Genomic DNA, 26453 nt, shown 5'->3' on the forward strand with positions numbered 1-26453 from the left:
GAAAGCTAAACCATTGATGCCAAAGTTTAAGGACCAAGATATACCAAAACCTTTTTTTTGGGTATAATAAGGACGCAAATTAAAGAAATCTGTTCAATTACACGTGTCGTATTTACAAAAATGGTTAATGAAGCTAAATGCTCAGGAAATTCCCGGTGGTTTCAAAAGAGCGCGCGATAAAAACCTCGACTCTTCAAATGAGGAGCTGAAGAAAAACTATATAAATACCACCTTCAATGAACTGAAACTCTTGAATGTCTTCTGCATTTTATTTTCTTCCTTGCCAAACAGCGACCTCTCTCTCTTCAGATCTCCGTAGTAGCAAATCAGGTTAGCTCTCTCTCATGCGATTTTGAGAATTCTGAAATTGTTTCATCTTTTCAACTCATGCTCTTCGTAAAATTTAGGTTTATGATCGATACTTGGAGCCTTGTTCTTTTTTTTGTTTTCAGGATTAAAGAAAATTCTGTGATATCAATCGTGATCATGTAGTGTTCGGTTTGAATTTTTCGAACGTTTTGCAGATTAATTTTTGACGGAATTAGATTGATTTGCTAAGAGTAGGTCAGAATAGAAACTTGTTTGGTTGTTTTGAACTGTGAATTATGCGAATACGAGCTCTTTCTTGTTCGCTTCTATAGATCCAGACTTCATTTGAATTGTTCTAGTGCAAAATTTCTCTCGTCTTCCAGTTTTGTTCAAGTTTGATTCCTGAATAATTCGTTTTAGCCTTTCAGATTTGTGTCTTAATGCTCTACTGTTTCGTTTTAGCGTTTCAAAATCGCATTTCTTGGTTTCTTTTCTTTTTTTTTTTTTTGAAACTGTGGAATACTTCAATGTGCATTTCCATGTGAATAAGAAATTGGAATTCATATCCACTAGTATCTTCTTTACAATGTTATTAATTGTAAAGTCTACCTATGATTGCAGATGGAAGAACCACAGAAAGGAACTTCGTCGGCCAACGCAAAAGAGACTAAGTCATTTCTAGGTATCCTTTTTGTCGTAGTTTTGACTAGTGTTGAGAGAAAAATAAAATTCAATTGTGTTTCAGTCTCTTCAAGAAAGGATGATGGTAATAGGAAAACAATAAAGTACACAATTAAGGGGTGTGATATCTCATATAGATGTGACTGGAATTTTAGGTTACTGCAGATTTTCTAGGAGTCAATATAAGAGCTCAAGTAGTCATTCCAAATGGTAACGCAGGGCTGAAATTATGTTTTGATGTCGGGTGGATTAATCTGAAAAAGCACATTCAGGACAGGGTTTGTAGTTCTGTTTTTGCAGCTTGCGTTCTCAGATGCAGAAGAATGTTGAAGTAAATTTACCAGCTTTATACTCTTAATATGACTTGGATGATATAATAAAACTTTATACTCCTATTGAATCAGATGAGGACATCGGAAAGGATTTCCTCAGCTCCTGGAAATCAATGTCAGTTGCTGATGATGACGCAATGGATTTTAGCTTTAATACAGTTTCCAGCGGCAAGAACAAATTCAATTTCGAAAAACTGTAAGCAGTACTAAAAGTTTGTGTTGTTAAAATATCCTTTATTCGAAGTGTATGTGGTGATCTTGTATTTCATGCGTAGCAAGATGTTTTAAATATGATGGACTAGATATCAGAAGTTTCAAGATCGCTCCAAATTAAGAGAAACAACACCCAGAAAATGTAAGACTGCAAGTTCCAGATGTGACCTGTAAAGAGATTTTCATTCTTCTGTTCAGGAACATGGATTTCAATCTGGATGGAGATTTTGACAAATTGTCATCTTTCAAGGTGGACATGTCAGATTTTGATCTCTCAGCCCCATCAAAGAAAGCTACAAGACTGAAAGAAAGACTAGAAGATGAATCTTCAACTGAAAATCGTTATACGACGGGAGGAGTGACCCGGACGATTCAAGGTGGACATGTCAGATTTTGATCTCTCAGCCCCATCAAAGAAAGCTACAAAACTGAAAGAAAGACCAGAAGATGAATCTTCAACCGGAAATCGTCAAGGGTTCAATTTCTCATTCGACTTTAATGAGTAAGTATTAACCTTATTTGCTGGATAAGTTTATATTCTTGGGAACTTGGCACCATCAATATTAACAGGTTTAAATTTGACTTTTGGTATTACTTTTCTGATCCTTTTGATTTTGGATATAGGCTGGATAGTTTTAATTTCGAGTCCTCGTTGGCAAAAGAAGAAAAGGCTTCTAGCAAAAAGCAAGATGATACAGAGAAAATTTCTTCAGATGGAAGTGGAACCGAGGGTCCAGGTTCAAAACTTCAACTTGATGACATAGCCATGAAACTTCCAACATCAGAGGATGTGACGACTCCCAATAGTGAAGCTTTGTTGTGTGGTCCAGGGAATCTTAAGTCCACGAAAAAGGATCAAGCAATGGATGTGTCTTCTGGAGATTCTATTTTGTTAAATAGTGCTAGATCTTCTCCAGAAAAAGCAATGAGTAATAGCACAGAAGCTATAGATCAACAAATTCACCTGTCCGAGAAGGCAATTTCCAAAGAAAGATATTCTCAGCACGCCGTTCTCAACTTTCCTGGTCAATCTTTTAATGGTGTTGATTCAAACAGAGATACCCTTAAAGATGAGAAGACTGAAAGTTGTCAAAGGGGCAATGGAGTGCATATCACTTCAAGTCGAAGAGAAGATGTAAATGACAAAATGATGGATGGTGTATCATCTTATCATGAAGACTTACCCTCGAAGAATTCGTCTCCACCGAGTATCTCTAATTCAGGAAAAAATAAAGGCTGGATGAATAAGTCAGGCAGTGATGTATCAACAGTAAATGTGGACGGTAATGAATCAGCTGAAGGTGATTTAGATCTAGAAGAAAATTCCATCAGCTCTATCTCAAGGAAAGCTCTACATGAGATCAAAAGCAGTAAGGAAAACTGTACTTCAAGAGCAGAGCTTCCTGAGGCTAATCTATGCAGGTCAGAAGTCCATGCTTATAATAGTTGCAATTGATGTTTAATTGACCGAATTCCTCAAGTTAGTGAGTTCAAATGGAACAACCAAAAGAATGTTAAGAATCCTAACAACGCAAGGTGAGGCAATTACATTAATAATTTTCAGCTAACAGCATATATTCTTGACAGTCCTTCCAGAAAAGAATTAGACAATTTATACAATAACTAAAATGCACACTGCATAGCCACTGTCGTGCTCAGATGGCAGTCCCTTTTAATTTTCAACAGGGAGGGCTTCAGTTCTGATCGTTTACCAAATGGGTCCAAACTAGTTGGAAAATCCCACCTGTATGGAGAAGAAGCAACAAGAAGGCTACCTGTTATACCTGCAAGTGACAAGAAAATTAAGGATCAGAATACTTTAGAGTAAGACATAATGGATCTCCATTGATTTTAAACTTAGCTAACGTTTGGTAGAGGGATTTGTTCCCTGATTCGAACCATGATTCGTGGTTCGCTACAGTATTTTCTCTCACAAAAAATACACATAAATCGAAAATGGTTCGAATCACATGATTTGAATCATCCAACCAAACGTCCTCTTAGTTTTCTGTTTTTCCCTAGCTCGAAGTTAGCTGTATTATTGACAGTTACTGTTCAATGTTTAGATTCAACTTGTTTTTCTTTTCTCTTTGGGTGCGTTGCTTTTTGGATATCTCTCCTTGAATTTTCTCCTATTTGCAGTGTCTCTCAATGAGAAAAATAAGTATATTAACAATGATATTGGCTGGTGAAAAAAAAAAAGCCTTTGCGACAGCAATGCCAAATTTGTTGATATCTTTTGTTATCATTTCTTGTGGACTTGACTACATTACTTAGATTTCTTTTCGGAGGTGTATGTCGCAACTTATGCCCTTCAAATACACTAATTAATTTTGAATAGCAGCTTGCATCAAGTATTTGATTGTTGATATAAGCTCTGAAAGATGAATTTCTTGCAGCCTCCAAGTTTCTCCTTCCAGCGCATCAGAGAAGCAGGGTAAACTTACTACTCAGACATGTGCAAATTCCAAACCTTTTGTCCCGAGCATGGAGTCTGTGCAGAATTCAAGGGTCAAACCAATTGAAGGGAATAAACTCTTGCTTGTCAGAGCTGGCAAGAAGATGCCTGATCTTGCTACCATGAAAATTTCCAAGTATGGCGCTAAGACAGTGTTTCATATTCTTCAATGCCTTACTGTGGGGAAAAATTTTGTGATTTAATGACACAATGTTAAAAATGTAGAACTACAGTGGAAGCTTACAAAGTTTCATCGGATTCTACTCAGAAAGAAAGTGGTTTCCCGAGGAACACAGAACAAAACGTGGAAGTAGATGGAAGTACTGCATCAGAGACTTCCCATCCCTTCAAGAGCAATGAAAAAAAGTCGCTGATGAACTTGTCTTTGAAGCGAAAAACATTTGAGGTTTTTGTAGTTGAAACTTTTACATATGCATGAATTTCCTGAAAGAATTTATCATGACCGTAGTTAATGTAGCTTTTGAAGCTTTGGCATATGTATTTTCTGAAAGCTTTATGACTGAAATTTAACCAATATCTAAGCAATTCTATTTTACAGTTATCCAATTCAGATCTATCATGTCAGAAGCCTCTAAAGCGTCTTTCTGAGTCGCTGCCCAAAATCAGGTCTTTCATTGTACTAAGACATATTTCTTCTTAATTTTCCTTGTTTTTTCTCACCAAAGACATGTTTTGGGCAAAACTTTATGCAGAGATCTTAAGGAACCTCTTAAAAGGGTTGCTGAAGAAAAGGTACAATATAAAACTTGATTGGATTACACATGAATGCTACATCATATAGGTGCAAGAAAAAAGGCTGATACTGGATTCCACTACAGTTTTCTACTGCAGGAAAGAGCTTAAAGACTTTGAAATTCCCTCCAGAGGGAGTTAGTGAAAACAGGTCTTATATGATGTCGATGATTTTATTTGTTCTTATTTCACAGTGTTGATTTCTTACACGAAACATGCTCTTTTTCCCTATCAATGTTGCAGAGATATCAAGGAACCTTTGAAAAGAATTGATGTAAAGGAGTCTTTCAAAAGAATTGATGTAAAGGAGTCTTTCAAAAGAATTGGTGTTGAAAAGGTAACATCTCCACCAAACTGGTGGGATTACTCATCTCTGGTGAGAGGCACAACTTTCATAGATGTAGAAAAAAGTTGACCGTTGGTACGCTATTACTAAAGCGCCCTTAATGATTGTAGGTTTGCATTGACAAGAACCACGTAGAGAGTAAGACCAAGAGCATTATCTACAATGTTCCAGCCTCTGCAATTGACAGTCCTCAACAGGTTAATATGATGGAATTTGAAATTTCATCAGTAATGGAGAATGATGGAAACGTTGAAAAGGCTGAAGCATATGCAAAAGAGCTAGAAGATGTGAGTAAATTACCAATTTGGTTTTTACGCAGTGTGTGGTTCTGTTCCTTTACTGAATATCACATATTGACATGCAGAAGTTCTAACTTTCAAGTGACTTAAAACTGCAGACTTGAAAACAAATAATTAAACAATTGAAACAAAATAATAGGCTTTGGTTGCTAAAGAAGCGAAGGTAATTACATATGCATGACATAATGTCTTTATCTGAAGGTCGGTTACATATGCAAATGTGTGGAAGACACTCTTTTGTTTAATTTTCCTATAAACAAACAAATCATTTTCCCTTGCAATACTTAATAAACTCTCTTCCTTCACTTTAACTGTTCAAAAACTACGTAAAATGGATTAGTCCAGCCAGATTCATGGTATTGGAAGAATCTCAGTAAAAATGCAGCTAAATGTGTCACATCTAAAGATATTCTCTGTCCTGCTAAGTGTTTGTATTGGCTGTTGCTAACTTCATAGGGCTTGCAGAAGGAAGAATCAATAAACTACTTTTCTACAGTTCGTCATGTTCCAACATAAAGATTAGTTTGGGACTCAAAAGTATGACAAATTGTGCTATCATGCACCAAAATACATTTTTGAGAAGCACTTTAGTCTTATTCTAAATAATTGATCTCATTTCAATTTAGCATTTGTGGGAATAGTAAATGTCTCTCTCTCCTGTCAGTATATGATAATTTCCCTACTCCAATCCCTTGTGCAGATTTGCAATATGCTGAAGAAGAAACACGAGGAAGCCAAAGAAATACTCGTACGGGCAATTGTGAACAACAATAATCTACTCATGCTGAACCACCCCATCTCTGAAGAGAAGATATCCTTCCGACTTATTTTGGTTTTATCCTTCTGCTGATATTGCCTTCTATTTATTTGTATGCGGTGTTGAATATCCTTAATAACTAAAAACATCTACAAGGTCCAGAAATTTGCTGCAGACCTGATGTCCAAGGAGATTAAAGTGTGATAGGAAGGATCAATAGTTCTCACATAAAGGTATGCTTCTATGCCTTTCTTACACTGTCACTGACATAGAGATGCTTAAAGAAATAGTTATTTTGGTTCATAATAAGGCAAGCAATTCCTTTTCGAACTATGTTGTGCCACATAATGTTCGATGGACGCCATTGGAGTTTGTTGTGCTCAATGGAATGTAATAAAGGATCGGATATTTTGCTGAGAAACTCTACGGGGTTGTTTGGTTGGGGGATTCGTACCCCGATTCGAATCATGATTCATTGTTCGCTACAGTGTTTTCTCTCAAAAAAATACACGTAAATAAAAAATGGTTCTAATCTTATGATTCTAATCCATAAACCAAACGTCTCCAACATTTAAGTGGTGAAAGATATTACTTTCACGCATAGAGATCACACACCCTGCATTTCTGCAGTTATTCATTGGTTTAATCCGGAATCAAATCTCATCTGGATTTCATCAATTTCATACTGCTTCCAATTGGCTTCTATTTGAAATTGGAAAATGAATAGTTGATAAGTATCTTGTCCTCTTAAGTTTCAGTTTACTTGCGGTTTCAATGACTGACACTTGTCATCGTCAATTTTCATTAGGAGATTGTGAATGAACCACCTAGTATGTTGGTTGCAATACGTCATCCAGCACTAGGTTAATGGATAAGTTTTCTACTAGAAAATACTGGGATTTGGGAAGGACACTAAAAAGAGAAAACTACAAGAGAGTTGGATTGGCATGAAAAACATTTTTAAAATGAAAAAAGAAAATAAAAGAAACTGCTAAAGAAAGAAGCCCACTGAACCTGTAGCAAGTCTACTCGCAGTACCAAAGCATTATATGAGTAGTGCGGGTGGTGAAAGAAGCCAAGAAAAGCGTGGTTATTTAAAGCCCAATGGGAAGCCAAGGAAACCGTGGAGGAAGAAAGCTCATCCACTATTTATTTAGGCCGTCCCTAGTTTCTAAGGACTAATAAAACAAACCACTTAGCAAAGAGGAGCTTAGAAGGGAGATTGAGGATTTAATAAAAGGATATTCAGTTAAAAAGGTCCTGGTTTTTTCTGCAGAGAAAAGTATAATTGGCATGTCACACTCGTCACCAGCCTGGTCGGTATTTGTTTTTGTGATCATTACAGAATTAAAGGATTCACTAGGGTTCATGAGGACAACTATAAAGCATAACAACTAAACAAATATTAGGCCCACGTTGTTGTCCATTATGATAAACATAACCATTTTTTTTTTTTTTGAGAATTGTCTATATATAGTATACTGTATTAGTTGAGTGTCTACAAGCCAGACTAGTTTTTCTACATGTTGTCAAGGAAAATGGTTAGGAGGAGAATTTGTGCGTGCCTTGCGCTGATCTTACTTTTATTTCAGAGCCCTGAAACACGCTGTCTTAATCCACGTTTGGAGAAAAGTCTTATCAGGTCAAATGAAGCATTGATAAAGTATTATAGAGAGTTACGTAATATGGAATTAGGAAAAGATGAACATGCAAAGACAGCCAAGTACAAACCCAACCGAGAGAGTCCTGGAGGTCCTGATCCGCGACATCACTAACAAAATCAGCAGTATCTTGTCTTGTTTTGTTTTCGCTTTGATTTGATTTTGTCTTTTGTTGGGGAAGGAAATAGTTCTCTATCTCCTACCTAAATGCTTGTGATAAACTAATGTACTAGATTTTGTTTCGTGTGCGTGGGATGAGGACTCCATTGCACGAGCGGGTGGCAGAGCTAGGGGCTAATTTGTTTTTCTGTTTTTGTTTTGTTTTGTTTTTGTTTATTTTTTTTTTTATTATGTTATGTGTTTTTTTTTTTTTTTTTCGGTAGAACCATGGGGCATTATAAAGTTTGGAATAGAACAAATTAGTCATTTCACAAAATGAAACATTCCAATGCGTACGAAAACTTAACAAAAGAAAAAAAAAATATAAATACAAGTTCAAAATTGACAACAGATAATACAAATAAAATTTTGAGTGGCACATTGTCACAATATTGAAACTGCAGAGGAATTTAAGATATTTTTTCCATTTTAAGTATTGTTTTTTGGGTGAATAAAAGTGTGGGGGAGTAATGACAGCTGTAGCTATTTCTTTCTGGGCATGACCAAAAGAGCCCCACAAATTAAGAAATGTTTGCATTGATCATCATCTTGATTCTATCACGGGCTAATGAATATTGAGTTAGTAGCCTAAAAAAAGTCTCAAGTACTTCCCATGGAACTCAAATCAGAGACAGCTCCCTCACATTTATCAAATCATTTGGGAGTAAGAACAGTACCGCTAGGCTACCACCTCATGCAGTGCAAAAGCGTAAAAAAATTATGGAAAAAAAAAAAGATAAATCTTCCAAAACTCTGTTGATTCCACATAATACCGGAAAATAGAGAATCTATGAACCTGTTGAATACAAAGAGCATAAGCATCAGCCACTCATTTATTCAATCCGCAAGACTTCCTCTCTCAAATGAAAGATTACAATCCTAGGACTACATAACTCGTCCATATTCATGACTCAACATTAAAACTAAAAACCTTCCAAAATTCAAAACCCCAAAAATAAATATTAAAATTCAAACTCTTAGAATAACACATGGCTTTTTTGCATTCTAAATTCCCAAACATAAGGCTTTTTTTGCATTCCATCTAATTATATACTGCATCTTTTCTTCCAGCATGAAGAAAATTTGTACTTGAATCTGAAGTAGCTTCAAATTGATATGAGAAAAAAAAAAAACACACACACACACACACACACACACACACACACACACATATATATATATATATTCGCCAACTCTGAATGACCTATCTTTGGAGCAAATAATTTGTTGAATAATTGACTAAGCCAAGCCTTTTTCAAAATAGGTGAAAATAAAATTAAGGATCCGTTTGTTTCGTATACTCAAATAAAAATAATTGATTATGTTATAATGTTTCTCTCACAAAAAATTTAAAATTTAAATATTAAAATAAAAAATCATAATTTGAGTATGCCTTTCAAATGGGCCCTAATTGTATCAAAGTCATACACAAATCCTTTGGGAATATCTTGAAATGTACTGCCCTGATATTTATGCAAAGCAACTAAATTATCCTCTCACTATTGGAGAATGCTCTTTAATGGAGACTGTACAAGAATTTGATACTAGATCTTCTTTTCCTTTATCGATTTCATTGAAAATTGGTCCACAATTGATTTGTTCACATTCTTTTTCTCCATCACTTTGGTTGAAGATTGGACCAATATTAAATCTTTCACTTTCTTCTTCATCGACACTTTCATAAAAGATGGACGGAAATTAAATATTTCGCATAATTCTTTATGTAAAAATTTGGCTCTTCATCTACAAAAACATCTTTCTCATTCAACAGTGGTGTCATTAATAAGAGAGGCAGAGCCAGAGCAACAATTTATTTCGTTAATGCTTGGACTTGGTATCATGGCAAGGCAAACTTCAGCACCTCGACCTTTTGCTGGAGGGAGGGCAAATGCATCGGCATTGGTATCGGCAGATGTGATGGTATGGGCACTGTGATGACGACAAGCGACTCAAATTGATTTTGAGAAAGTTACTATTTTCTGTTTTTAGATAAATTACTTTTTTCAGTTTTTGGGTAAGCTTATTTTATGGTTTATTAGGAGTCTATGAATAAGTGTTTTATGTAAGGCTTTATGTGTGTGCTCAGATAAAAGTGTAGAGACAAAGTGCCTCCTTTTGAGAGAGAGAAAAGTGAGGAGAGAGATAGACAAATGTGTAAGGGGTTTTGGGTGGAGAGAGAAAATAAGAAAGTTTGTTGAGTATGTAACTCTGAAACTGTTAGTGAATTTTTCTCACTCTTCCGTGGATGTAGAAAATTTTTCCGAACCACCTAAATCTTTGTCTTCTCTATTTTTATGTTATTTTTGTTTTAGTTTATTTTTCTGCTGTGTGGGTGTAGGGGTGTGTTTTTTCTCCCAACAATTAGTATCGGAGCTGTAGTGAATATCTAAAAAAAAATTAAGATGATGTCCGGGATAAAGTTTGAGCAGATTGAGCGTTTTAACAGGAAGAGTAATTTCAACATATGACAGAGTACGGTGAAAGATGTTCTAATTCAGCAAGGATTACTGAAAGCGTTGCAAGGAAAGAAGCTAGAAAATATGAAAGATGAAGATTGAGAAGAATTGGAAGTGAGAACGGTAAGCACAATTCGTTTAAGTTTGGCTTATGAATTTAAATATAGTGTTATGAATTAAGCATATCCTTTTGAGTTATGAAAAAAATTAGAAAAAATGTATATGACGAAATCCGTAACAAATAGATTATATTTAAAGAAGCAATTGTATTAGTTGAAGATGGATGAGAAAACTGATGTTAGGAATCATATAAATAATTATAATAAGTGCATAACTCAATTGTTAAGTGTAGAGGCTAAAATTGATGAGGAAGATAAATCGGTAATTTTGTTGGCCTCCCTACTCAAGTCATATGAGATTTTGGTAACTACACTTTTAGTTGGAAAGACGACGTTGACTGTAGGTGATATGTCAACTGCTTTGTTAGAGACTGCAAATATGAAAAACTCTAGTGTTATGTCTCATACTAAACAAGTTTTAGTCCCACAGTCAGATTCAAATAAGGGTAGGAGCAAGTCGTGGGGGAGATGTTATAATAAAAGAGATGATCGTTCCCAATCCCGCCCAAGGAAGGATATTGAGTGCTATTATTGACATAAGAAGGAACATATTGGGAGAAACTGTGAAGAACTGACGAAGTATCTAGAAGAAAGAAGAAAGCAAGAGACCTAAGAGGCTTCAGATTCTGTAAATGTTGTTGGCGACGAGTATGATAGTGAAGATGATGTTTATACTGTTATTGCTGATGAAAATATTTCTAACTTTTGGATCTTGGATTCTTGATGCTCGTTTCATAAGTGTCCACGTAAAGAGTGGTTTGATTCTCCTAAGCCATGTGATGCCGGTACTTTGTTAATGTCCAATGATTCTAGTGTTAAAGCTGTTGGAGTAGGTACTGTGAAGGTGAAGATGTTCGATGGAGTTGTTAGGAAATTGACAAATGTTAGGCATGTTCCTCAACTAAGGAGAAGTTTGATTTTTTTGGGGGCTTTGGACACTTTGGGTTGTGAGTATTATATAAATGGTGGTTTTATGCAACTTAAGAGAGGTGAATTGGTGGCCATGAATGGTGAAAAAGTGAAAAACTTGTATAAGCTTATTGGGACAATAGTGGTAGTGGAGCTATGAAGGAGGAACCATGCCAAGAAGAGTATTCTTCTGTCATGAAAGAAGTTACAGGAGTAAAAGAGTGCAACAAGATGTTGATAACAGTTGAAGACAATAAAGACAAGATGGTGAAGTCTTGTGGCTGTGAAGATGCTTTGAAAAAGAAGAAGATAGATCCTCATGTTAAGTTTGATGAGAGTTTGAATTTGACACATGTTTATTCTTGTTGAAGTTTGCATTATCGGCGCTATGACGACTGTCGAGATTGGATATCTAATTGAGTGAGTTGAGAGAATTTGAGTCAATGTGAAAATTGTTAGGTAAGTGACTCAAACTAGTTTTGAGAAAGTTACTATTTTGTGTTTTTGGGTAAGTTATTGTTTTTAGTTTTTGAGCTAGGGTTATTTTATGGTTTATTAGGAGTCTATAAATAAGTGTTTTGTGTAAGGTTTTATGTGTGTTTAGAGAAAAATGTAAAGATAGAGTGCCTCCTTTTGAGAGAGAAAGTGAGAAAGTTTGTTGATTGTGTAACTCTGAAACTGTTAGCGAATTTTTCTCTCTCTTCCGTTGATGTAGGAAATTTTTCTGAACCACTTAAATCTTTGTATTCTCTATTTTTTTGTTATTTTTGTTTCAGATTATTTTTCTACTGTGTGGGTTTAAGGTCTGTTTTTTCCCAACAACATCAACCACGAATTAATTAATTATACAGAATACCAAGACAATTAAAAAGAATAGAGAAAACTCTTTCTATAATGAACACTCATTGCAATCACATCTTCTCTCATATGAAAAGATTACAATTAGGGCTGGCAATATGGGTCACGACACGACGACACGACTCGAAAACGACACGAATTTTGCGGGTTAGGGTTGAGAAAAAAAAGGTTCGGGTCAGAATTGGGTCGACCTGAAATTGACACGAAAAATACGGGTCAATTTCGGGTTGGACCCGCCTAACCCGAACACGACACGAAACTCGTAAAAAACTAAAAAATACATATATTTTTCATTTCATATTTTAAATTTTATTATGAACTTGTGATATCATGATAGTTATACTCAAAATCTTATACTATTATTTGCTTAATTTCAATGGATGTTATTGTAATTTAGTGTGTTATGAATTTTAAGTTATTTCTAATATGTAAAAAACTAAATAAAAGTATATAATTTTCGTGTCAATTTCGGGTTCACGGGTCAATTTCGTGTCACGGGTCATTTTCGGGTCGTGTCGTGTCAGCTCGTAAAGTGGTCGTGTCGCGGTTTTTAAAAAATTTCGTGTCACGGGTCGTGTTCGGGTTGACTGAAAATTTAAAAAAAACGATCAAAACACGACACGAACACGACACGTGACACGAATTGCCACCCCTAATTACAATCCTATAGATCTATAAACCGTCCATATTCGTGACTGCACATCAAAATTTAAAAGACTTTCACATTTCAAACCCCAAAAAATGAATACTAAAATAAATTCAAACTCTCAATTGTAAAACCCAAAATAAATACATGCTAAATTCTCAACCTTTTAACTTCTAAATTCTTTAACACAAATGCAAGTCTTTTTTATTCTTACTTTTCATTATTTATTGAATCACTTCCTTGGTGGTCTTTTCAAGTATTCTCTCAAATAATGAATAATACGAGCATGTGCGCTTGTACATAAAGAAACGCGCTTTACCAACCTTGGCGGGAAAAACTATCTAACCAAAAAGTACCTCTTTCATTTGTCTTTTCTTCTTTTGCTTAAAGTGCGAGCTCTTTCATAATGAACTAACAAGGGTTTTAGCTACTAACAGTATTGTTGGAGGGTACTTCTGGCACCATAAAAAATAAACGTCTTGTACTTAAGTTCTACTGTTATAGTATTTTTTTTTATAAAATTCAAGTATTTTTTTCTCTCATATACAACTAAGAGTTCTTAACTTGCATTGTGAAACAAATATATTCAAAGTCTTATTTGAGCTCATACTCGGGGTAGGGTCTTACTCTAGCCCATGCTAGTCCAAAGGCTACCTAAGCTCACGCTCAAACGAGTTAAATATTAATAGTAATACAAGAATAAAAAGAGTTTCATTGTAATGAAGGAGATAATAAACTATAGAGTTAATGAAACAATTTAACTCTTTCTCATTCGCAATTTATTATAAATTTCCTTGAAATTGAGGGGAAAGAAGAAACACAATTTCTAATATAAAGCCTTGAGGCAATTGCACCTGACCCTGAGTTTGTTGTTCTTAAGGTTCTCTTTCTTTGTATCCTTTATGTTTGCTTAACATTTGATCTTAATTTCTTGTTCGAGGACGTTTAGTGTTCGATGAAATTTTGCTCTAATGAGCATTGTCGTTCGCAGTGGAGAGTGCGTTAATTTTTTTCAATAGGAGCTCAATATGAAAAAGATGGAGATAGTGGTGATATAATTATCCTATATATAAATGTATCTTCTAGTTTGAAATTTTTCTCAATTTATCCTTTATTTTTCAAATTGAAAGTTTTAATATTCAAAATATATTAGAATTTCATCCCTTATACTCTTTCTGAACAAAAGAGAGTAAAAGACAAAAATACCCTTTAATAATTTATAAGAAAAACTTTTACTTGTCCCAACCCAACTTGCCAGACAAAAATACCTTCTCATATTTGAAGAAATATCCATCAATAGAAGCTTTAGAAAACTATATTACACTAAGAAATTAGGAAATTCTATGGTAGGTAGGTACTGAAAAGATAAGCTATTCGTAGGATTTTGTTTTAAACTGTTAGATTGTATCAGCTGTTAGTTTCTTTTGATATAATTTTGATCAAATTTAACGTTTAAAAACATGCACTATCGGCAAAAAATACCTACTTTAAAAAGCTCGAAGAAATTACTAACAAACAATAAAATGGGTAATATAGCAATGATACAAATTATTATAATCCATTCTTTTAACCCCCTTTCTCTTAAAGGACAATTTGAAGAATTACTACAATATTCTATCTTTCACATTTCTCATATCGTTCAAATGCATCCATCCTAGACTCCCCTCCTTATCAAACATACCCTAGAAAAGCTGCCTTTAGATACCTCTCATAATCGCGCACTCAATCACGACTTGATCTTTAAGCAATTAAGCAGGGTGATCCATACTCTACTCAGGCTAAAAAGTTGTTAAGAAGCCAAATTTTGCTCAAATTAAAGTTGGGTCGTCTAATTGATATCCGCAGAGCACTTCTTAAATGGCCATAGCTTTCTTGGAATTCTGATCTCCGAATAATATTGTCATTTGAACTTTGTGCTTTCCAGCAAAGGGTGTCACTGTGTTCTGCCAAGTTGATGTTTTCAAATAATTTTGAAAGAATATGGATCTTAAAAGATTGGTTTCTTTTTAACACTGTCTCTCACACATACAAAATATGGCATCGATCATATCACTCTAATTTATAAATCAATATTGTTGACCAATGCCTTCCAGGACTTACAAAGATCACAAACAGTCAATGTATAATGCTTGTTGTGACTACGAGACAAATTAAGCAACTCTAACGAACAAGCCAAATATATATATATATATATATATATGTATGTATATGAAGTCTCTATCATAACCCATGCAAAACGAATAATAACGAACATGAATTAAGAGTGAATGCTTTCTTACCAAAAAGAAAATAAAGAAAAGAAGGAACATGAAATATTACGAGTAGTCTTGACCTCTCATTAGCTTCTATAGTTACACAAGAGAGATATATAATTACAGTTTCAGGATTAGTTAATGGAACAATGTCCTATTATGTTGGCGCCGCCTGGGCCAAGCGCACATAATATTCGGATGCTAGGTAGCTAGCTTTTGCCTTTTAGCTTCTGCCTTTTTATTAAAGCTTTTCTAATGAAATTTTTTTTATTATTTTTATTTTTATTTTTTTGTGGGTTGATAAAGCAGTTTAATGGACAACTCATATGCTTTTTACATATGCTTCTTTTTGGCTCATTCTTTTGTATATGCTTCTTACGCAACAAGAAAATGAATAAAATTAGAGAGTAACAATCATGGCTAGAAAGTCCAATCATAATTAGAGTTACAAAGAAGAGCGACCTCTATTATATATAGGACTCAAAAAGTCACATGCATAAGCTCATTTCTAACTCATCTTCTATTCTTAGGGAGGACCTGGAATATTCCCAAGTCACATATATTTATAAGCAAACATCCACTTATATCTACTCATAATATTTCAACGGTTTGTTGAGTGCTAAACTAGCTCAGAGAGTACTAAATTCCCTGGAAAACTTATTTTTAATTTTTTCGAACAAGACCCAGACAGAAGGAGCATTCTTCATAAATTCAAAACTTTTATATATTATTGGTACCGGTTTAGTCTATTTATTAATTTTGTTGTTAAAAGTTGATTCAACAAACTCGAAATAGAAAATAAGTACAAGAGATTGGTATCGCGGTTTGGTAACTACCTACTCAGTGAGGTCATGCTCAGACGTATAAACAATCCACTAAGTAACTAAGATTACAATTCAAATGGACTTATTCTTCCCGAGACTCACTCTTTAAGAAAGACACCTATGATATTGCAACTACCCAATAGACTTACTCAACGAGCTTCCCTCGATTTATAACGTTGAAATCCCTTAAACAATACAGTTTTCTCCCGAAAATCTAAATTCCCTCTCCCGAAAAAATATGAAAAGCAAGCGCTCATAAAATGATTAGACTCTGAAATTCTAAGGCTGTTAAAAACTTCAATGTAGTCCACGAATTACAGTCTGTTGCAAAATATGTTGCAACACAACAAATCTATAATATCCGTGGTAAAGTCAACTTTCTAGAGAATCCGAATATTTCCTTTATAAATGCATTATAATTCTTGCATATCACTCCATGACCTAGACGTTATTATACCACAGTGCAGAATCCTCCTTTTCTAATCAAACAACTCATCAAAATTCAACTTTCTGAAAACACATACAAGTTGACTTCAATCAAATCAAATTAATGAAACAATTTCCATATAAATTTGCTGCAAATCTTAGTTTCCTAATCACATACCATCATCATTTAAGTTATCATAATCAACCATAATTGATTCCACAAAATAGGAAACAATCCGGATCTTACCAAACATAAAACCTGCAGCAAATCAGTCTCCATATTCCTTAAATACTTTAAATCTTCAAAGCATCCAAAATAATGGCAATAACTATCAAACCGAAAATCCCAACATATATATTGGTGTGGTTTTAATGATTACTCTATTATTTTACCCATTAATGAGTATCGTTATTTTAATCTTAAGATATTAATCTGACGGTTGTAATAAATTGAATATTTAATTAAAAAAATTTATGATAATTTTAATGAAACTTGATTCTTATCATGCCATCTCATCAAATTTCTATATTTGATGGTAGTCATTGATGGAAACGTAACTATTCAAAACTCATCTATATATCCTTATAAATATGTGTGTGTATATATATAGATGAGTTTTTAATGGTTACGTTCTCTTATGTTCACATCGGGGTTACTCATTAAATATGAAAATTTAATGATATGACATGATAAAAATCATGTTTCATTAACTATCTAAACCGTCGGATCAATATCTTATGGCTAAAACAATAATATTCATTAATAGGTAAATATTAGAGTAACCATTAAAACTACACCCAAATATGTGCATATGTATATAGTTGATGGGGTGACAGACATATTTTAAATTTGGGAGTACACTGAGACATGGACCATAGTTTACGGGGATTTTTTTTTAACTCTAAGAAGAGTAGATTTGAATTCTAGATCTTAAGGTTATAAGTGTACAATTACTATAAGTTAAGCCTACAATTACAGAAGAGGGGTTATTTATGCACGTGAATAATTGATTATAAAATTCGAGCTAAAATTTGACAATAAATCGTATGATTTGACATAAGCAGTGCTGAAACTTTAGACGGGCCGCCCGCGACCACCGAAAAGTCTAAATTTTTGCCCAATTACTGAACCCGACCCGACCCGAATTTCACCTTGGACGGGCTTCGGGCAGGAGGTGGCTTGCCGTGCCCGGTCGGGCTGCCCGATGCCCGACCGACTGCCCGAATTTTCAAACTTTTTTTATATTATATTTTTATATTGTATTTGTATAATTATAATGTGTATATATATATATATATTATATTACAATTTGAAATTTAAAATGAACACACGAACTATATAAAAAAAATTATTTCTTCATTGATTTTTAAATTTGTAATTCATCCATTCTTGGCTTGCCGGTGAGATTGTATCGTGTAAGTGTTGGTCCGAACGATCCCAATCCTTGATGCACACCAAAGCTTCAACAATATCCTGTTGTAATGCGTTTCTCCGTTGTAAGATTACAATAACACTATACAAATTAGAAATTACAAAGTAAATAAATATTTACAAATTACAATAATTAAATTTAATTTGAAGCAGAAGGATCGTCTTGAAAATTAAAAGTTAATCTATTAAACTTGTCGATCCATTCTTGGCTTGCCGGTGAGATTGTATCGTGTAAGTGTTGGTCCGAACGATCCCAATCCTTGATGCACACCAAAGCTTCAACAATATCCTGTTGTAATGCGTTTCTCCGTTGCAAGATTACAATAACACTATACAAATTAGAAATTACAAAGTAAATAAATATTTACAAATTACAATAATAAAATTTAATTTGAAGCAGAAGGATCGTCTTGAAAATTAAAAGTTAATCTATTAAACTCGTCGATCCATTCTTGGCTTGCCGGTGAGATTGTATCGTGTAAGCGTTGGTCGGAACGATCCCAATCCTTGATGTTCACCAAAGCTTCAACAATATCCTGTTGCAATGCGTTTTTCCGTTCTTCAAGTATTCGACCGGTTGTACTGAATGCTTGTTCGGCTGCAATAGTGGAGACCGGGATTGAAAAAATATACATTGCCAGTCGTGTTCAGATCGGCCAAGTTAATGCTCGTGCCCTCCACCACTGAACCAAATCAAACATTTCACTATTGTCTACAACTAAGCCCTCACTCAGGTACGCCATTAACTCGTTGAATCCGCCGCTGTTGCTGCTACCTTTTGACGAAGATCCACTCCCAGATTCTTCTTGACCTTGAGTCGTCATCGTCTTCTTCTTTTTAGACAGCCCAAAAATATTCAAGAATGAATGCGGATTGTCGTCTCGTTGTTGCAGTTGTTCAACACGAGGTGTGTTTCTAAACATACTTTCGTAAGAGATACAGAGAGAAAATATTTTTTCCTTTATAATAGGAAATTGGTTAGTAGTGTCGATAGCTAAAAATTCACCTAAGTTATCTAATACACTTTCTAAACCTTCTAATTTTAATCTGGGTCGAAAAAATACCGAAACCATACAACATGGGTAATTTAGACCAATATTTCTTAAACTTCTTTTCCATAGAGGCGATAGGAACTCCTAAAACCTCATATGTCCTATATTCACTAAATAAAATAGACATTCTTAAAAGTTCTCCTAACGCTAATGGTGACGTTGGATAATAAGTTCCACTAAGCTTTAAGGTAACTTCGTGAAATCTACCTAAAAAGTTATACAAGAGTTCGGCAACTTGCCAATCAGTTTCATCTGTAAATTATGGTCCTAATTTTACACTAACATAATTCGTTATAGCATCTTTATAGGGGATGCATTGTTCAAGCATTATCTAAGTGAAGTTCCATCTTATGGGCATATCTAAGGCTAATGCTCTAGGATTTTGATTACATACTTGTAGAAATCTAAACCAATCTTGTATTCTTTGATTACTACCTTGAATCTAAGCAATGTTATCTCTAATTCTTTTAATATGACCTGACATTGATTTTAAACCGAATTTTACTATTAAATTAATTATATGACATGCACAATGTTGGTGAAATATATCATTATTACCGAATAAACTTAAATCATTTTTAAAAAGTTCTATTGCTTTAGTATTTGTAGTTGCATTATCTAAAGTTATGGCCATTATTCTATCTCCTAAACTATATTCATCAATAACAGATAAAATTGTGTTAGATATTAAATTGGCAATATGTGATCCTATAACACATTTGAAACCTAAGATTCTCTTATCCAAATTAAAACCTTTATAATAATGTCCGGTTATAGCTAAATAATCCTTGTTGGCAACGACATACAAAATATCCGCCGTTAACGCAACGCAACCACTAGTAGAGTGTAGAAGGTTAATTAATGCTTCATTTTCTTGTTTATATAATTTTAATGCATCTTTCCTAAGAGTAGTTCTAGAAAAAAATTGTGCATTAGGATTATGTACAATTTTAATATAACGCTGTCAATTTCTTTGTTCAGTAAAACTTAGTGGTTGATCTAATGTGGTTATTAATCGTGTCATTTTCATACGATCAACTTGCGGATCGTATTTTCACGTGCTTAGACCACCGGTTTGGCGGTCAAACGATAATTGCGTTTGGCGGAGATCAGCTCCGCCTCCTTACTTTTGAAGACACTTTTCAGAGTGTCTTCTTAAGTGTGTAGTGCCGTGAATAGTGTTATCTTGTAATTTCTCACTACAATATTTACATTGAGCTATGTATTTAATGTTACCGTTATTGTCAACCTTCTCGAATGTGTTAAAGTGCTCCCAAACTGCTGAGGTACGCTTGCATTTCTTCTTAGAACTTGCAACACTTGCACTAGCACTACCGCTTGCCTCTCCTCCACGCCCACCAGTGCCACCACCATTACGTCCCCAACCTCTAGTACGTCCACCAGGGGTTGGATTTGCAGTTTCCTTAGCAACTCTTTCCGTAGTTTGCGATTCCTGTGTTTGAAAAACATTAGGAAATTGCCCTTCTTCGATGTTGAATTAGGCATCAATGAGAATATCACCACCATAACCAGAAGAAGCCATTATGAAAAATAAGAGAGATTGAGAGCACTTTGAGAGATATCAAGAGAGATCGAGATAGATTTAAGCGAGATTAAGAGAGATTTGAGAGAGATTAAGAGAGATTAAGAGAGATTAAGAGAAATTGAGAGAGAATGAGAGTTTTTGGGTGAGAAAAATGGTTGGGGGGAGGGGGGGTATTTATAGGAAAATTTTTGGCTTGAAAAAAAAAATTTTCCCCAAAAAATTCAGGTCTAACGGCTAGTAACATTTTCGGGCACTCGGGTCGGGCAGGATTCGGGTAGGTCGGGCAACGGTAAAAAATATAGCTGTTGGGGTTTGAATTTTTGGGCAAAAATCGGGCGGCGGTCGGGTTCGGGCAAAAAGATCCGTTGGGTTCAAAATTCGGGCGAATTTCGGGCTAACGGTCAAAAAAATTCAGGCATTTTCGGGCAACGGGCAAAAGTCGGGCTAACAGTAAAAAAAATTCAGGTTACACTGGAAAATTAAAAAAAAAATCCGGCAGACGGCGAGGGACGACTTCTCACGGCGGCAAGCAGCTAGGGAATGAATTTTTTCGGGCTGCTCGAGCCCGTGCCCGACAAAATACCTCGGACGAGCGACGAATGGCACCTGCCCGTTGTGCCTGAAAATTTTCGTGCACCGAACATGCCTGCCGCCCGAACTTGCACCACTAGACGTAAGTATACAAATATGTACACGCACACAGACCAAACAATTCAAATACATGGCTTTCGTCAGAAGTAAATCAATCTTTCGGAAAAAAAAGAAGGTACTAAAATGGAATAATATAATTGGATGAACCTGATCATCACCGTTGAGTATCTAGAATTCTCTTATCGATTCCCTTACTGAATCAAATATCATTGATTTGTAATTGGATGTGATTTATAATTTAATAACTTCTTATAATTTTCAATGTCAAAACTATTTGTCAAACTATTTTCCTTATCATAATGAAGACCAAAATTATATCGAAGATGTAAAACAAACATTAATTAATAAACATGAAACCCAAACGAGCTCAGTTAAAATCCAACTCTTTATAAATCTAAACAAAACCAGAGAACATAAGAACACAACGAGAAACAGAAAACCATCATGAATAAACACAACAACAATCAACAGAGATTAAAAATCTAAAATATTAAAAAACGAAATAGAACAGAATACACACAAACACGCTACAAATTAAAAAACAAAAAAAAGAGAAAAAAGATGAAGGGAAATAAAGAGTGGGAGGGAAATAAAGATACTAATGGCTCGTTCAGTTGATAGGTTTAAACAGAAAATTTGAAGAAAAATTTAAATTTTATAAGAGAAAATACTAAAATAAAAGAGTTTAAACAGTAGTTTGAATCTATGAAACGGAATCGTATCTAAACCAATTGATTGCAACATGAAATGTGAGAAAAAAAGGCAAGTCTGACTTTGCAAATTATTTTCTAAAAAACTTAAAACACGTTTATGGAAAGAAAGTATACAAGGAATGTGCTCGAAAATATAAAATAGGAGTTTAAGTGTTTAACCGGTATCAGAAGTTTTACAATTTTAAAATTTATATATTTTTATAGTATTTTGTATAAGTAGACCTTTTTAAACACAAAACACTTAAAATAAATATTTTGTGTAATTATTTCGAACGGACCATGTATGGAGCTCTTTCCTCATCCAAAACCTTAAAGAGAAAGGCTTTCCAAAAGAAAATGTAAACTAAGTTCTTATTTTTATTTTTTAATTTATTTTTGCATAATAAAAAATATGATCTTATTTGTTAGGGAGAACGTCTCCACTCTTTCTTAGTTTAAATAATATTCTTCCCGTCCTAACAAACACAACCTTCCACTTTACTCCTCAGCAAACTCTTTTGCTTGCGTACATTCGGGCTGTGACTTATCCATTTACACATGCACGGTGTATGCCATTACATAAGATATCCAACCAAAAAGAGAAATATTCCATTATTTACATACGATAAATATACTTATTAGCTCAATCAGTGATTAATTATCTACTACTTTTCACTTTTCTTTTAACAAATCGGTCATGACATCTATCTTCACAAACTCTTATCCTAATAAATTTCTATATATTCCTATGATGAATCACTAATCTCTACTTTTCACCTCAGCAATATCATGAGTTGATCGGAATAGCGTCATGCTGCGATAAACTTGGTTTTCATATTAATATACATTTATCTTCCTTAAAAGGAAAACATATTCTGGTAGTGTCGATAGGTTAAATGTAAGTAAAGTATGTTGAAATCACCCACATTCCATTAATCTTTTGGATAAGACTACTTGAATTAAAAAAAAAAAAATAAGAAAAAGAACAATATGAAAAGCCTATAAATACCCGACCGATCTTTCTAGTGTGAACCTGTGCCGCAGAGTTATATATACTTTCTATACTATAGCTTATATCAGTTGAAGCACTTATATATTCGTTTAATATCATAAAGAGGAAACATGACTGAATCGAGAAACGTTTATGTGAAGAGATTTGTTATCATCATTTTGTTGCTGCTGATTACGGTATCAGCAAATACTGAAAGTCGCTCTTTGAAACCAGCAAGTACAGTAGCAATAGAAAGTAGGAAAGTGAGCCAGTTGGTGGAAGCCTTACATCAACTAGCCGCCTACAAAGCTGCGGAGGCTTCTGACAGGCAGCCCTCAAGAGTCAGCCCCGGAGGACCCGACCCGCACCATCATTTTCAAAAAAATTGATCCCGGACATTCCAGCAAGAAACTAGTGTCGATCAGAATACCTGCATCATCGGTTTTGGATTCGACTACCGTGTCTCAATCTCCCCTAACCCTCCAATAATATTATATCATGTTGATTAAAATAGCACATAAAGGTTATATTTAGTAGTTTGTATTGTATTGTATTTTATAAAGTGTATTGTATTGTGTTATATTATCTAATACATTATGATATTTGGTGTCATGACGTATTGTATAAATGGTTAAAATGTACAATTTTAATAATTTTAAGGTCAAAGTATAATGTTTCAAAAATTTTGGGGTCAAAATATAATTTTTCAAATTTTTTGGGTCAAAATGACATTTTATAAAAATTTTGGGTTCAAAGTATAATTTTACAAAAGTTTTGGAGTCACAATGTAATTTTACAAAAGTTTTGAGGTTAAAATGTAATTTTTAATGAATATAAATTTGTATTGTGCCCTCTAAATTTTTCAACAATTATAGACTCCGGCATGATCCTATGTCAACCCAATCCCGACCTTTAGACGTCTCCAACCCTGACATTAATCATTGATCCACTATAAAATAATACAATATAATACGCTAAAAATAAGCCGTATTCAATAAAACAATATAGACCGTATTAATTTACTATCAGTATTAGTTTATACAATACGATAGTTACATCAAACATTATATTATTGTATTATTATACAATATGATGTTTTAATACGGTCAAACAAACATATCTAAAGTTAAAATATATTATGTTTTAATTAACATGCATGACATGTTTTTTCTCATATGCTATTTTAAATGACATGTCATAACACTATTAGAAGGATTAGAAGAAAGAGACACAGTAGTCGAATCGAAAACCTCCCATATCACGCCTCAAGGGACTTCCTAACTTCTTTGGCACTTTATTAATTCGTAGCCTTTTTGTTCTTAATTTATGTCCTAAAATGCAGTGTTTTAATTGACGCTTATTAAGGTCGTAAAAGTTCGTTTTTTTTTTTTTGTCTATGTCGTACTTAAGGGCTTTTTTTTTTTTTCTTTTCTTTCTGTGAAACTGTCAATGTTGCCTATTTGTAAGATTCAGTCGCGTGATTTTCCTTGTTTTCCGGCTTATTTTGTCGTTGAATCATCCTGTATGCATGCTACATTTGCTCTTTTTGTAGGTTACCATATAACATAAGATTAGACGACCTTTCACTCTGACTAGTGGATAGAGAAACTTCTGTAAGGAGAATCTACGAGAGACATTAAGAACGGAAATAAATATTGTGTAGCTCTAATATTACTCTGTTTATTTCTCAACGAAACTTTTGCAGACTTATTTCTTTTCGTAAGGAAAAGTATCTATTTTTACTTATATGAATTGGGTAAAAACTTGTCATATGACAGATTTTTAGAAGCTCTTTAAATATCAATATTTTCAAATCTCAGATCGTAAATCATCCGTACAAAAGCGGTGTTGATAGAAACGTTTCCCAGCTCTTAAAATCTAAAAGAGACTTCAAAATAATTAGTTCAAAATATGCATGTAACTATATACATTCAAAGGTGCAAACTTTGGTAAATAATCAATTTCGCAAACCGAGTAAAAAGTTACAAAACAATTATGTTAGAACCGTTAAAGCTTCAAAATCTATCTAGCACATGATTATTAAGCCAAAAATCACATGTTATTATCAAGCCAAAAATTATCTAACACGCGACTATTGTCATTTCTAGGCTACAAAACGATAATCAGCGCGGACATGTTCTTGATTACAATCGACAGATTGACCAACTATGCAATAACAATTTATAAGTATCCTCACGCTATTAATCATCCACACCTATTCACCATGTACATAATTAAACAATCTAAGCTATTACCAATAGGTCCGTTTGGTATCATTTTCTTTCTCTCTCTGTTTTTTTTTTTTTTTTTAAACGCAATACTTTTTGAAAAGGGAAAGGAAACAAATACACATTCGAGTGCATGAGTTTAAATTTTTATCTCTTACTCTTGATTAATATCGATTTTAGTCAAATAAATATTGTTAGATGTCTGCTCAACTCAATCCGTCGAGCACTGTTCGGGAGCATACCACTGAGAACAGACCACCGATGTTCCGCTCCCACTATAGGCACTGAGCATGACACCACCATCTTTCTTGTTGCTCGGCAACCTCTATGTTTAAATATATGACGATGGCTAGCACCCCGTGATCAATAACCTCGCCGAGCACTCTTAGCATTCGCGGATTCATACCGTGTTCCCTATTATCCATATAGGGGTGATTCTCACCATTAGATTGGTCAAGTATGGTAGCCATCGGTTCACGACACATGTCCCTATGTCTGACAAGGCTATACAATCATACCGGCAGACTTCTGACAGACGATGGGTAAAATTTGGATCTGATAAGAAACTATAAATACCCCTCAAAGCTTATTTATGAGGTACAGACATTTCTCTACACCTACGTATTTTCTCCTCATTTATTGCTCCCAAACACGACACTGACTTGAGCGTTGAAGGGTCTTTAACCGGCACCGCACTGATGCCCTAGCTGATCCTGAGTCTTACTTGCCTCTCGTGCATGATAATCAAGTCGGCATCTCGGAAAGCGGATCAACCGTTTAGGAGACCCGACTAAGAGGAGCCAGATCGGGTAGGACAGTCTGACCACCGTGCGCAACCGGACGTGGATGTTGAGTCAACAAAGACATCAACAACTATATTAATCAAAAGGGCATTAAACAAGATTTAAAGGTAAAAATCCAGACTCATATAATCTAAGAGTAAGTTCAGTAATTTTTTGTTTTGTTTTTGAAAGCATGTTTGGTGATGACATATTAGAGCCGACGGGGTCGGACTTATAATATTTTGAAGTTAGATCTTGACTTGAATTTGTGATTTTCCCTAACTTTTTTCTAAATACTAGTCTTGATTGTCCAACAAATTAAGATTGTGACATCATTTACAATTTTAATTTGGAAAATGATTCCACTAGTTTTGATACTTGTTATAAGTTAGATGATGCATGTAACGAATCTTGATATGTGTGGCAGCAAATTAAATTATGAAATAGGCTTTTTGGGACAACAGATTTCAGCCCATTTGAAGAGTAAGTTGACGTTTGGTTTATGGATTCAGAATTATTTTTAATTTATGTGTATTTTTTATGAGAGAAAATATTGTAACGAACCACAAACTATAATTTGAATCATGGTACGAATCCACCAATCAAATGCACTATAACTTT

The 26453-nt window shown here is 34.3% G+C and overlaps 1 protein-coding gene across 1 annotated transcript; it reads left to right on the top strand.

Annotated features, from left to right (window-relative positions):
- Positions 1-165: 165 nt before the first annotated feature.
- Positions 166-6542, top strand: LOC21389590 (uncharacterized protein At4g18490). The gene is given in 16 exon segments (XM_024173494.1): positions 166-330; positions 931-991; positions 1395-1518; positions 1734-1905; positions 1907-2037; positions 2160-2957; positions 3222-3359; positions 3935-4129; positions 4219-4399; positions 4553-4620; positions 4707-4746; positions 4833-4897; positions 4990-5083; positions 5203-5379; positions 6092-6202; positions 6296-6542. Coding segments are annotated over 15 exon segments (2412 nt in total). The 5' UTR covers positions 166-330; the 3' UTR covers positions 6353-6542.
- Positions 6543-26453: the final 19911 nt, after the last annotated feature.

This window comes from Morus notabilis, unplaced genomic scaffold (genome assembly GCF_000414095.1).
Source record: "Morus notabilis unplaced genomic scaffold, ASM41409v2 Scaffold183, whole genome shotgun sequence".
In the NCBI taxonomy this organism is placed as follows: Eukaryota; Viridiplantae; Streptophyta; class Magnoliopsida; order Rosales; family Moraceae; genus Morus; species Morus notabilis.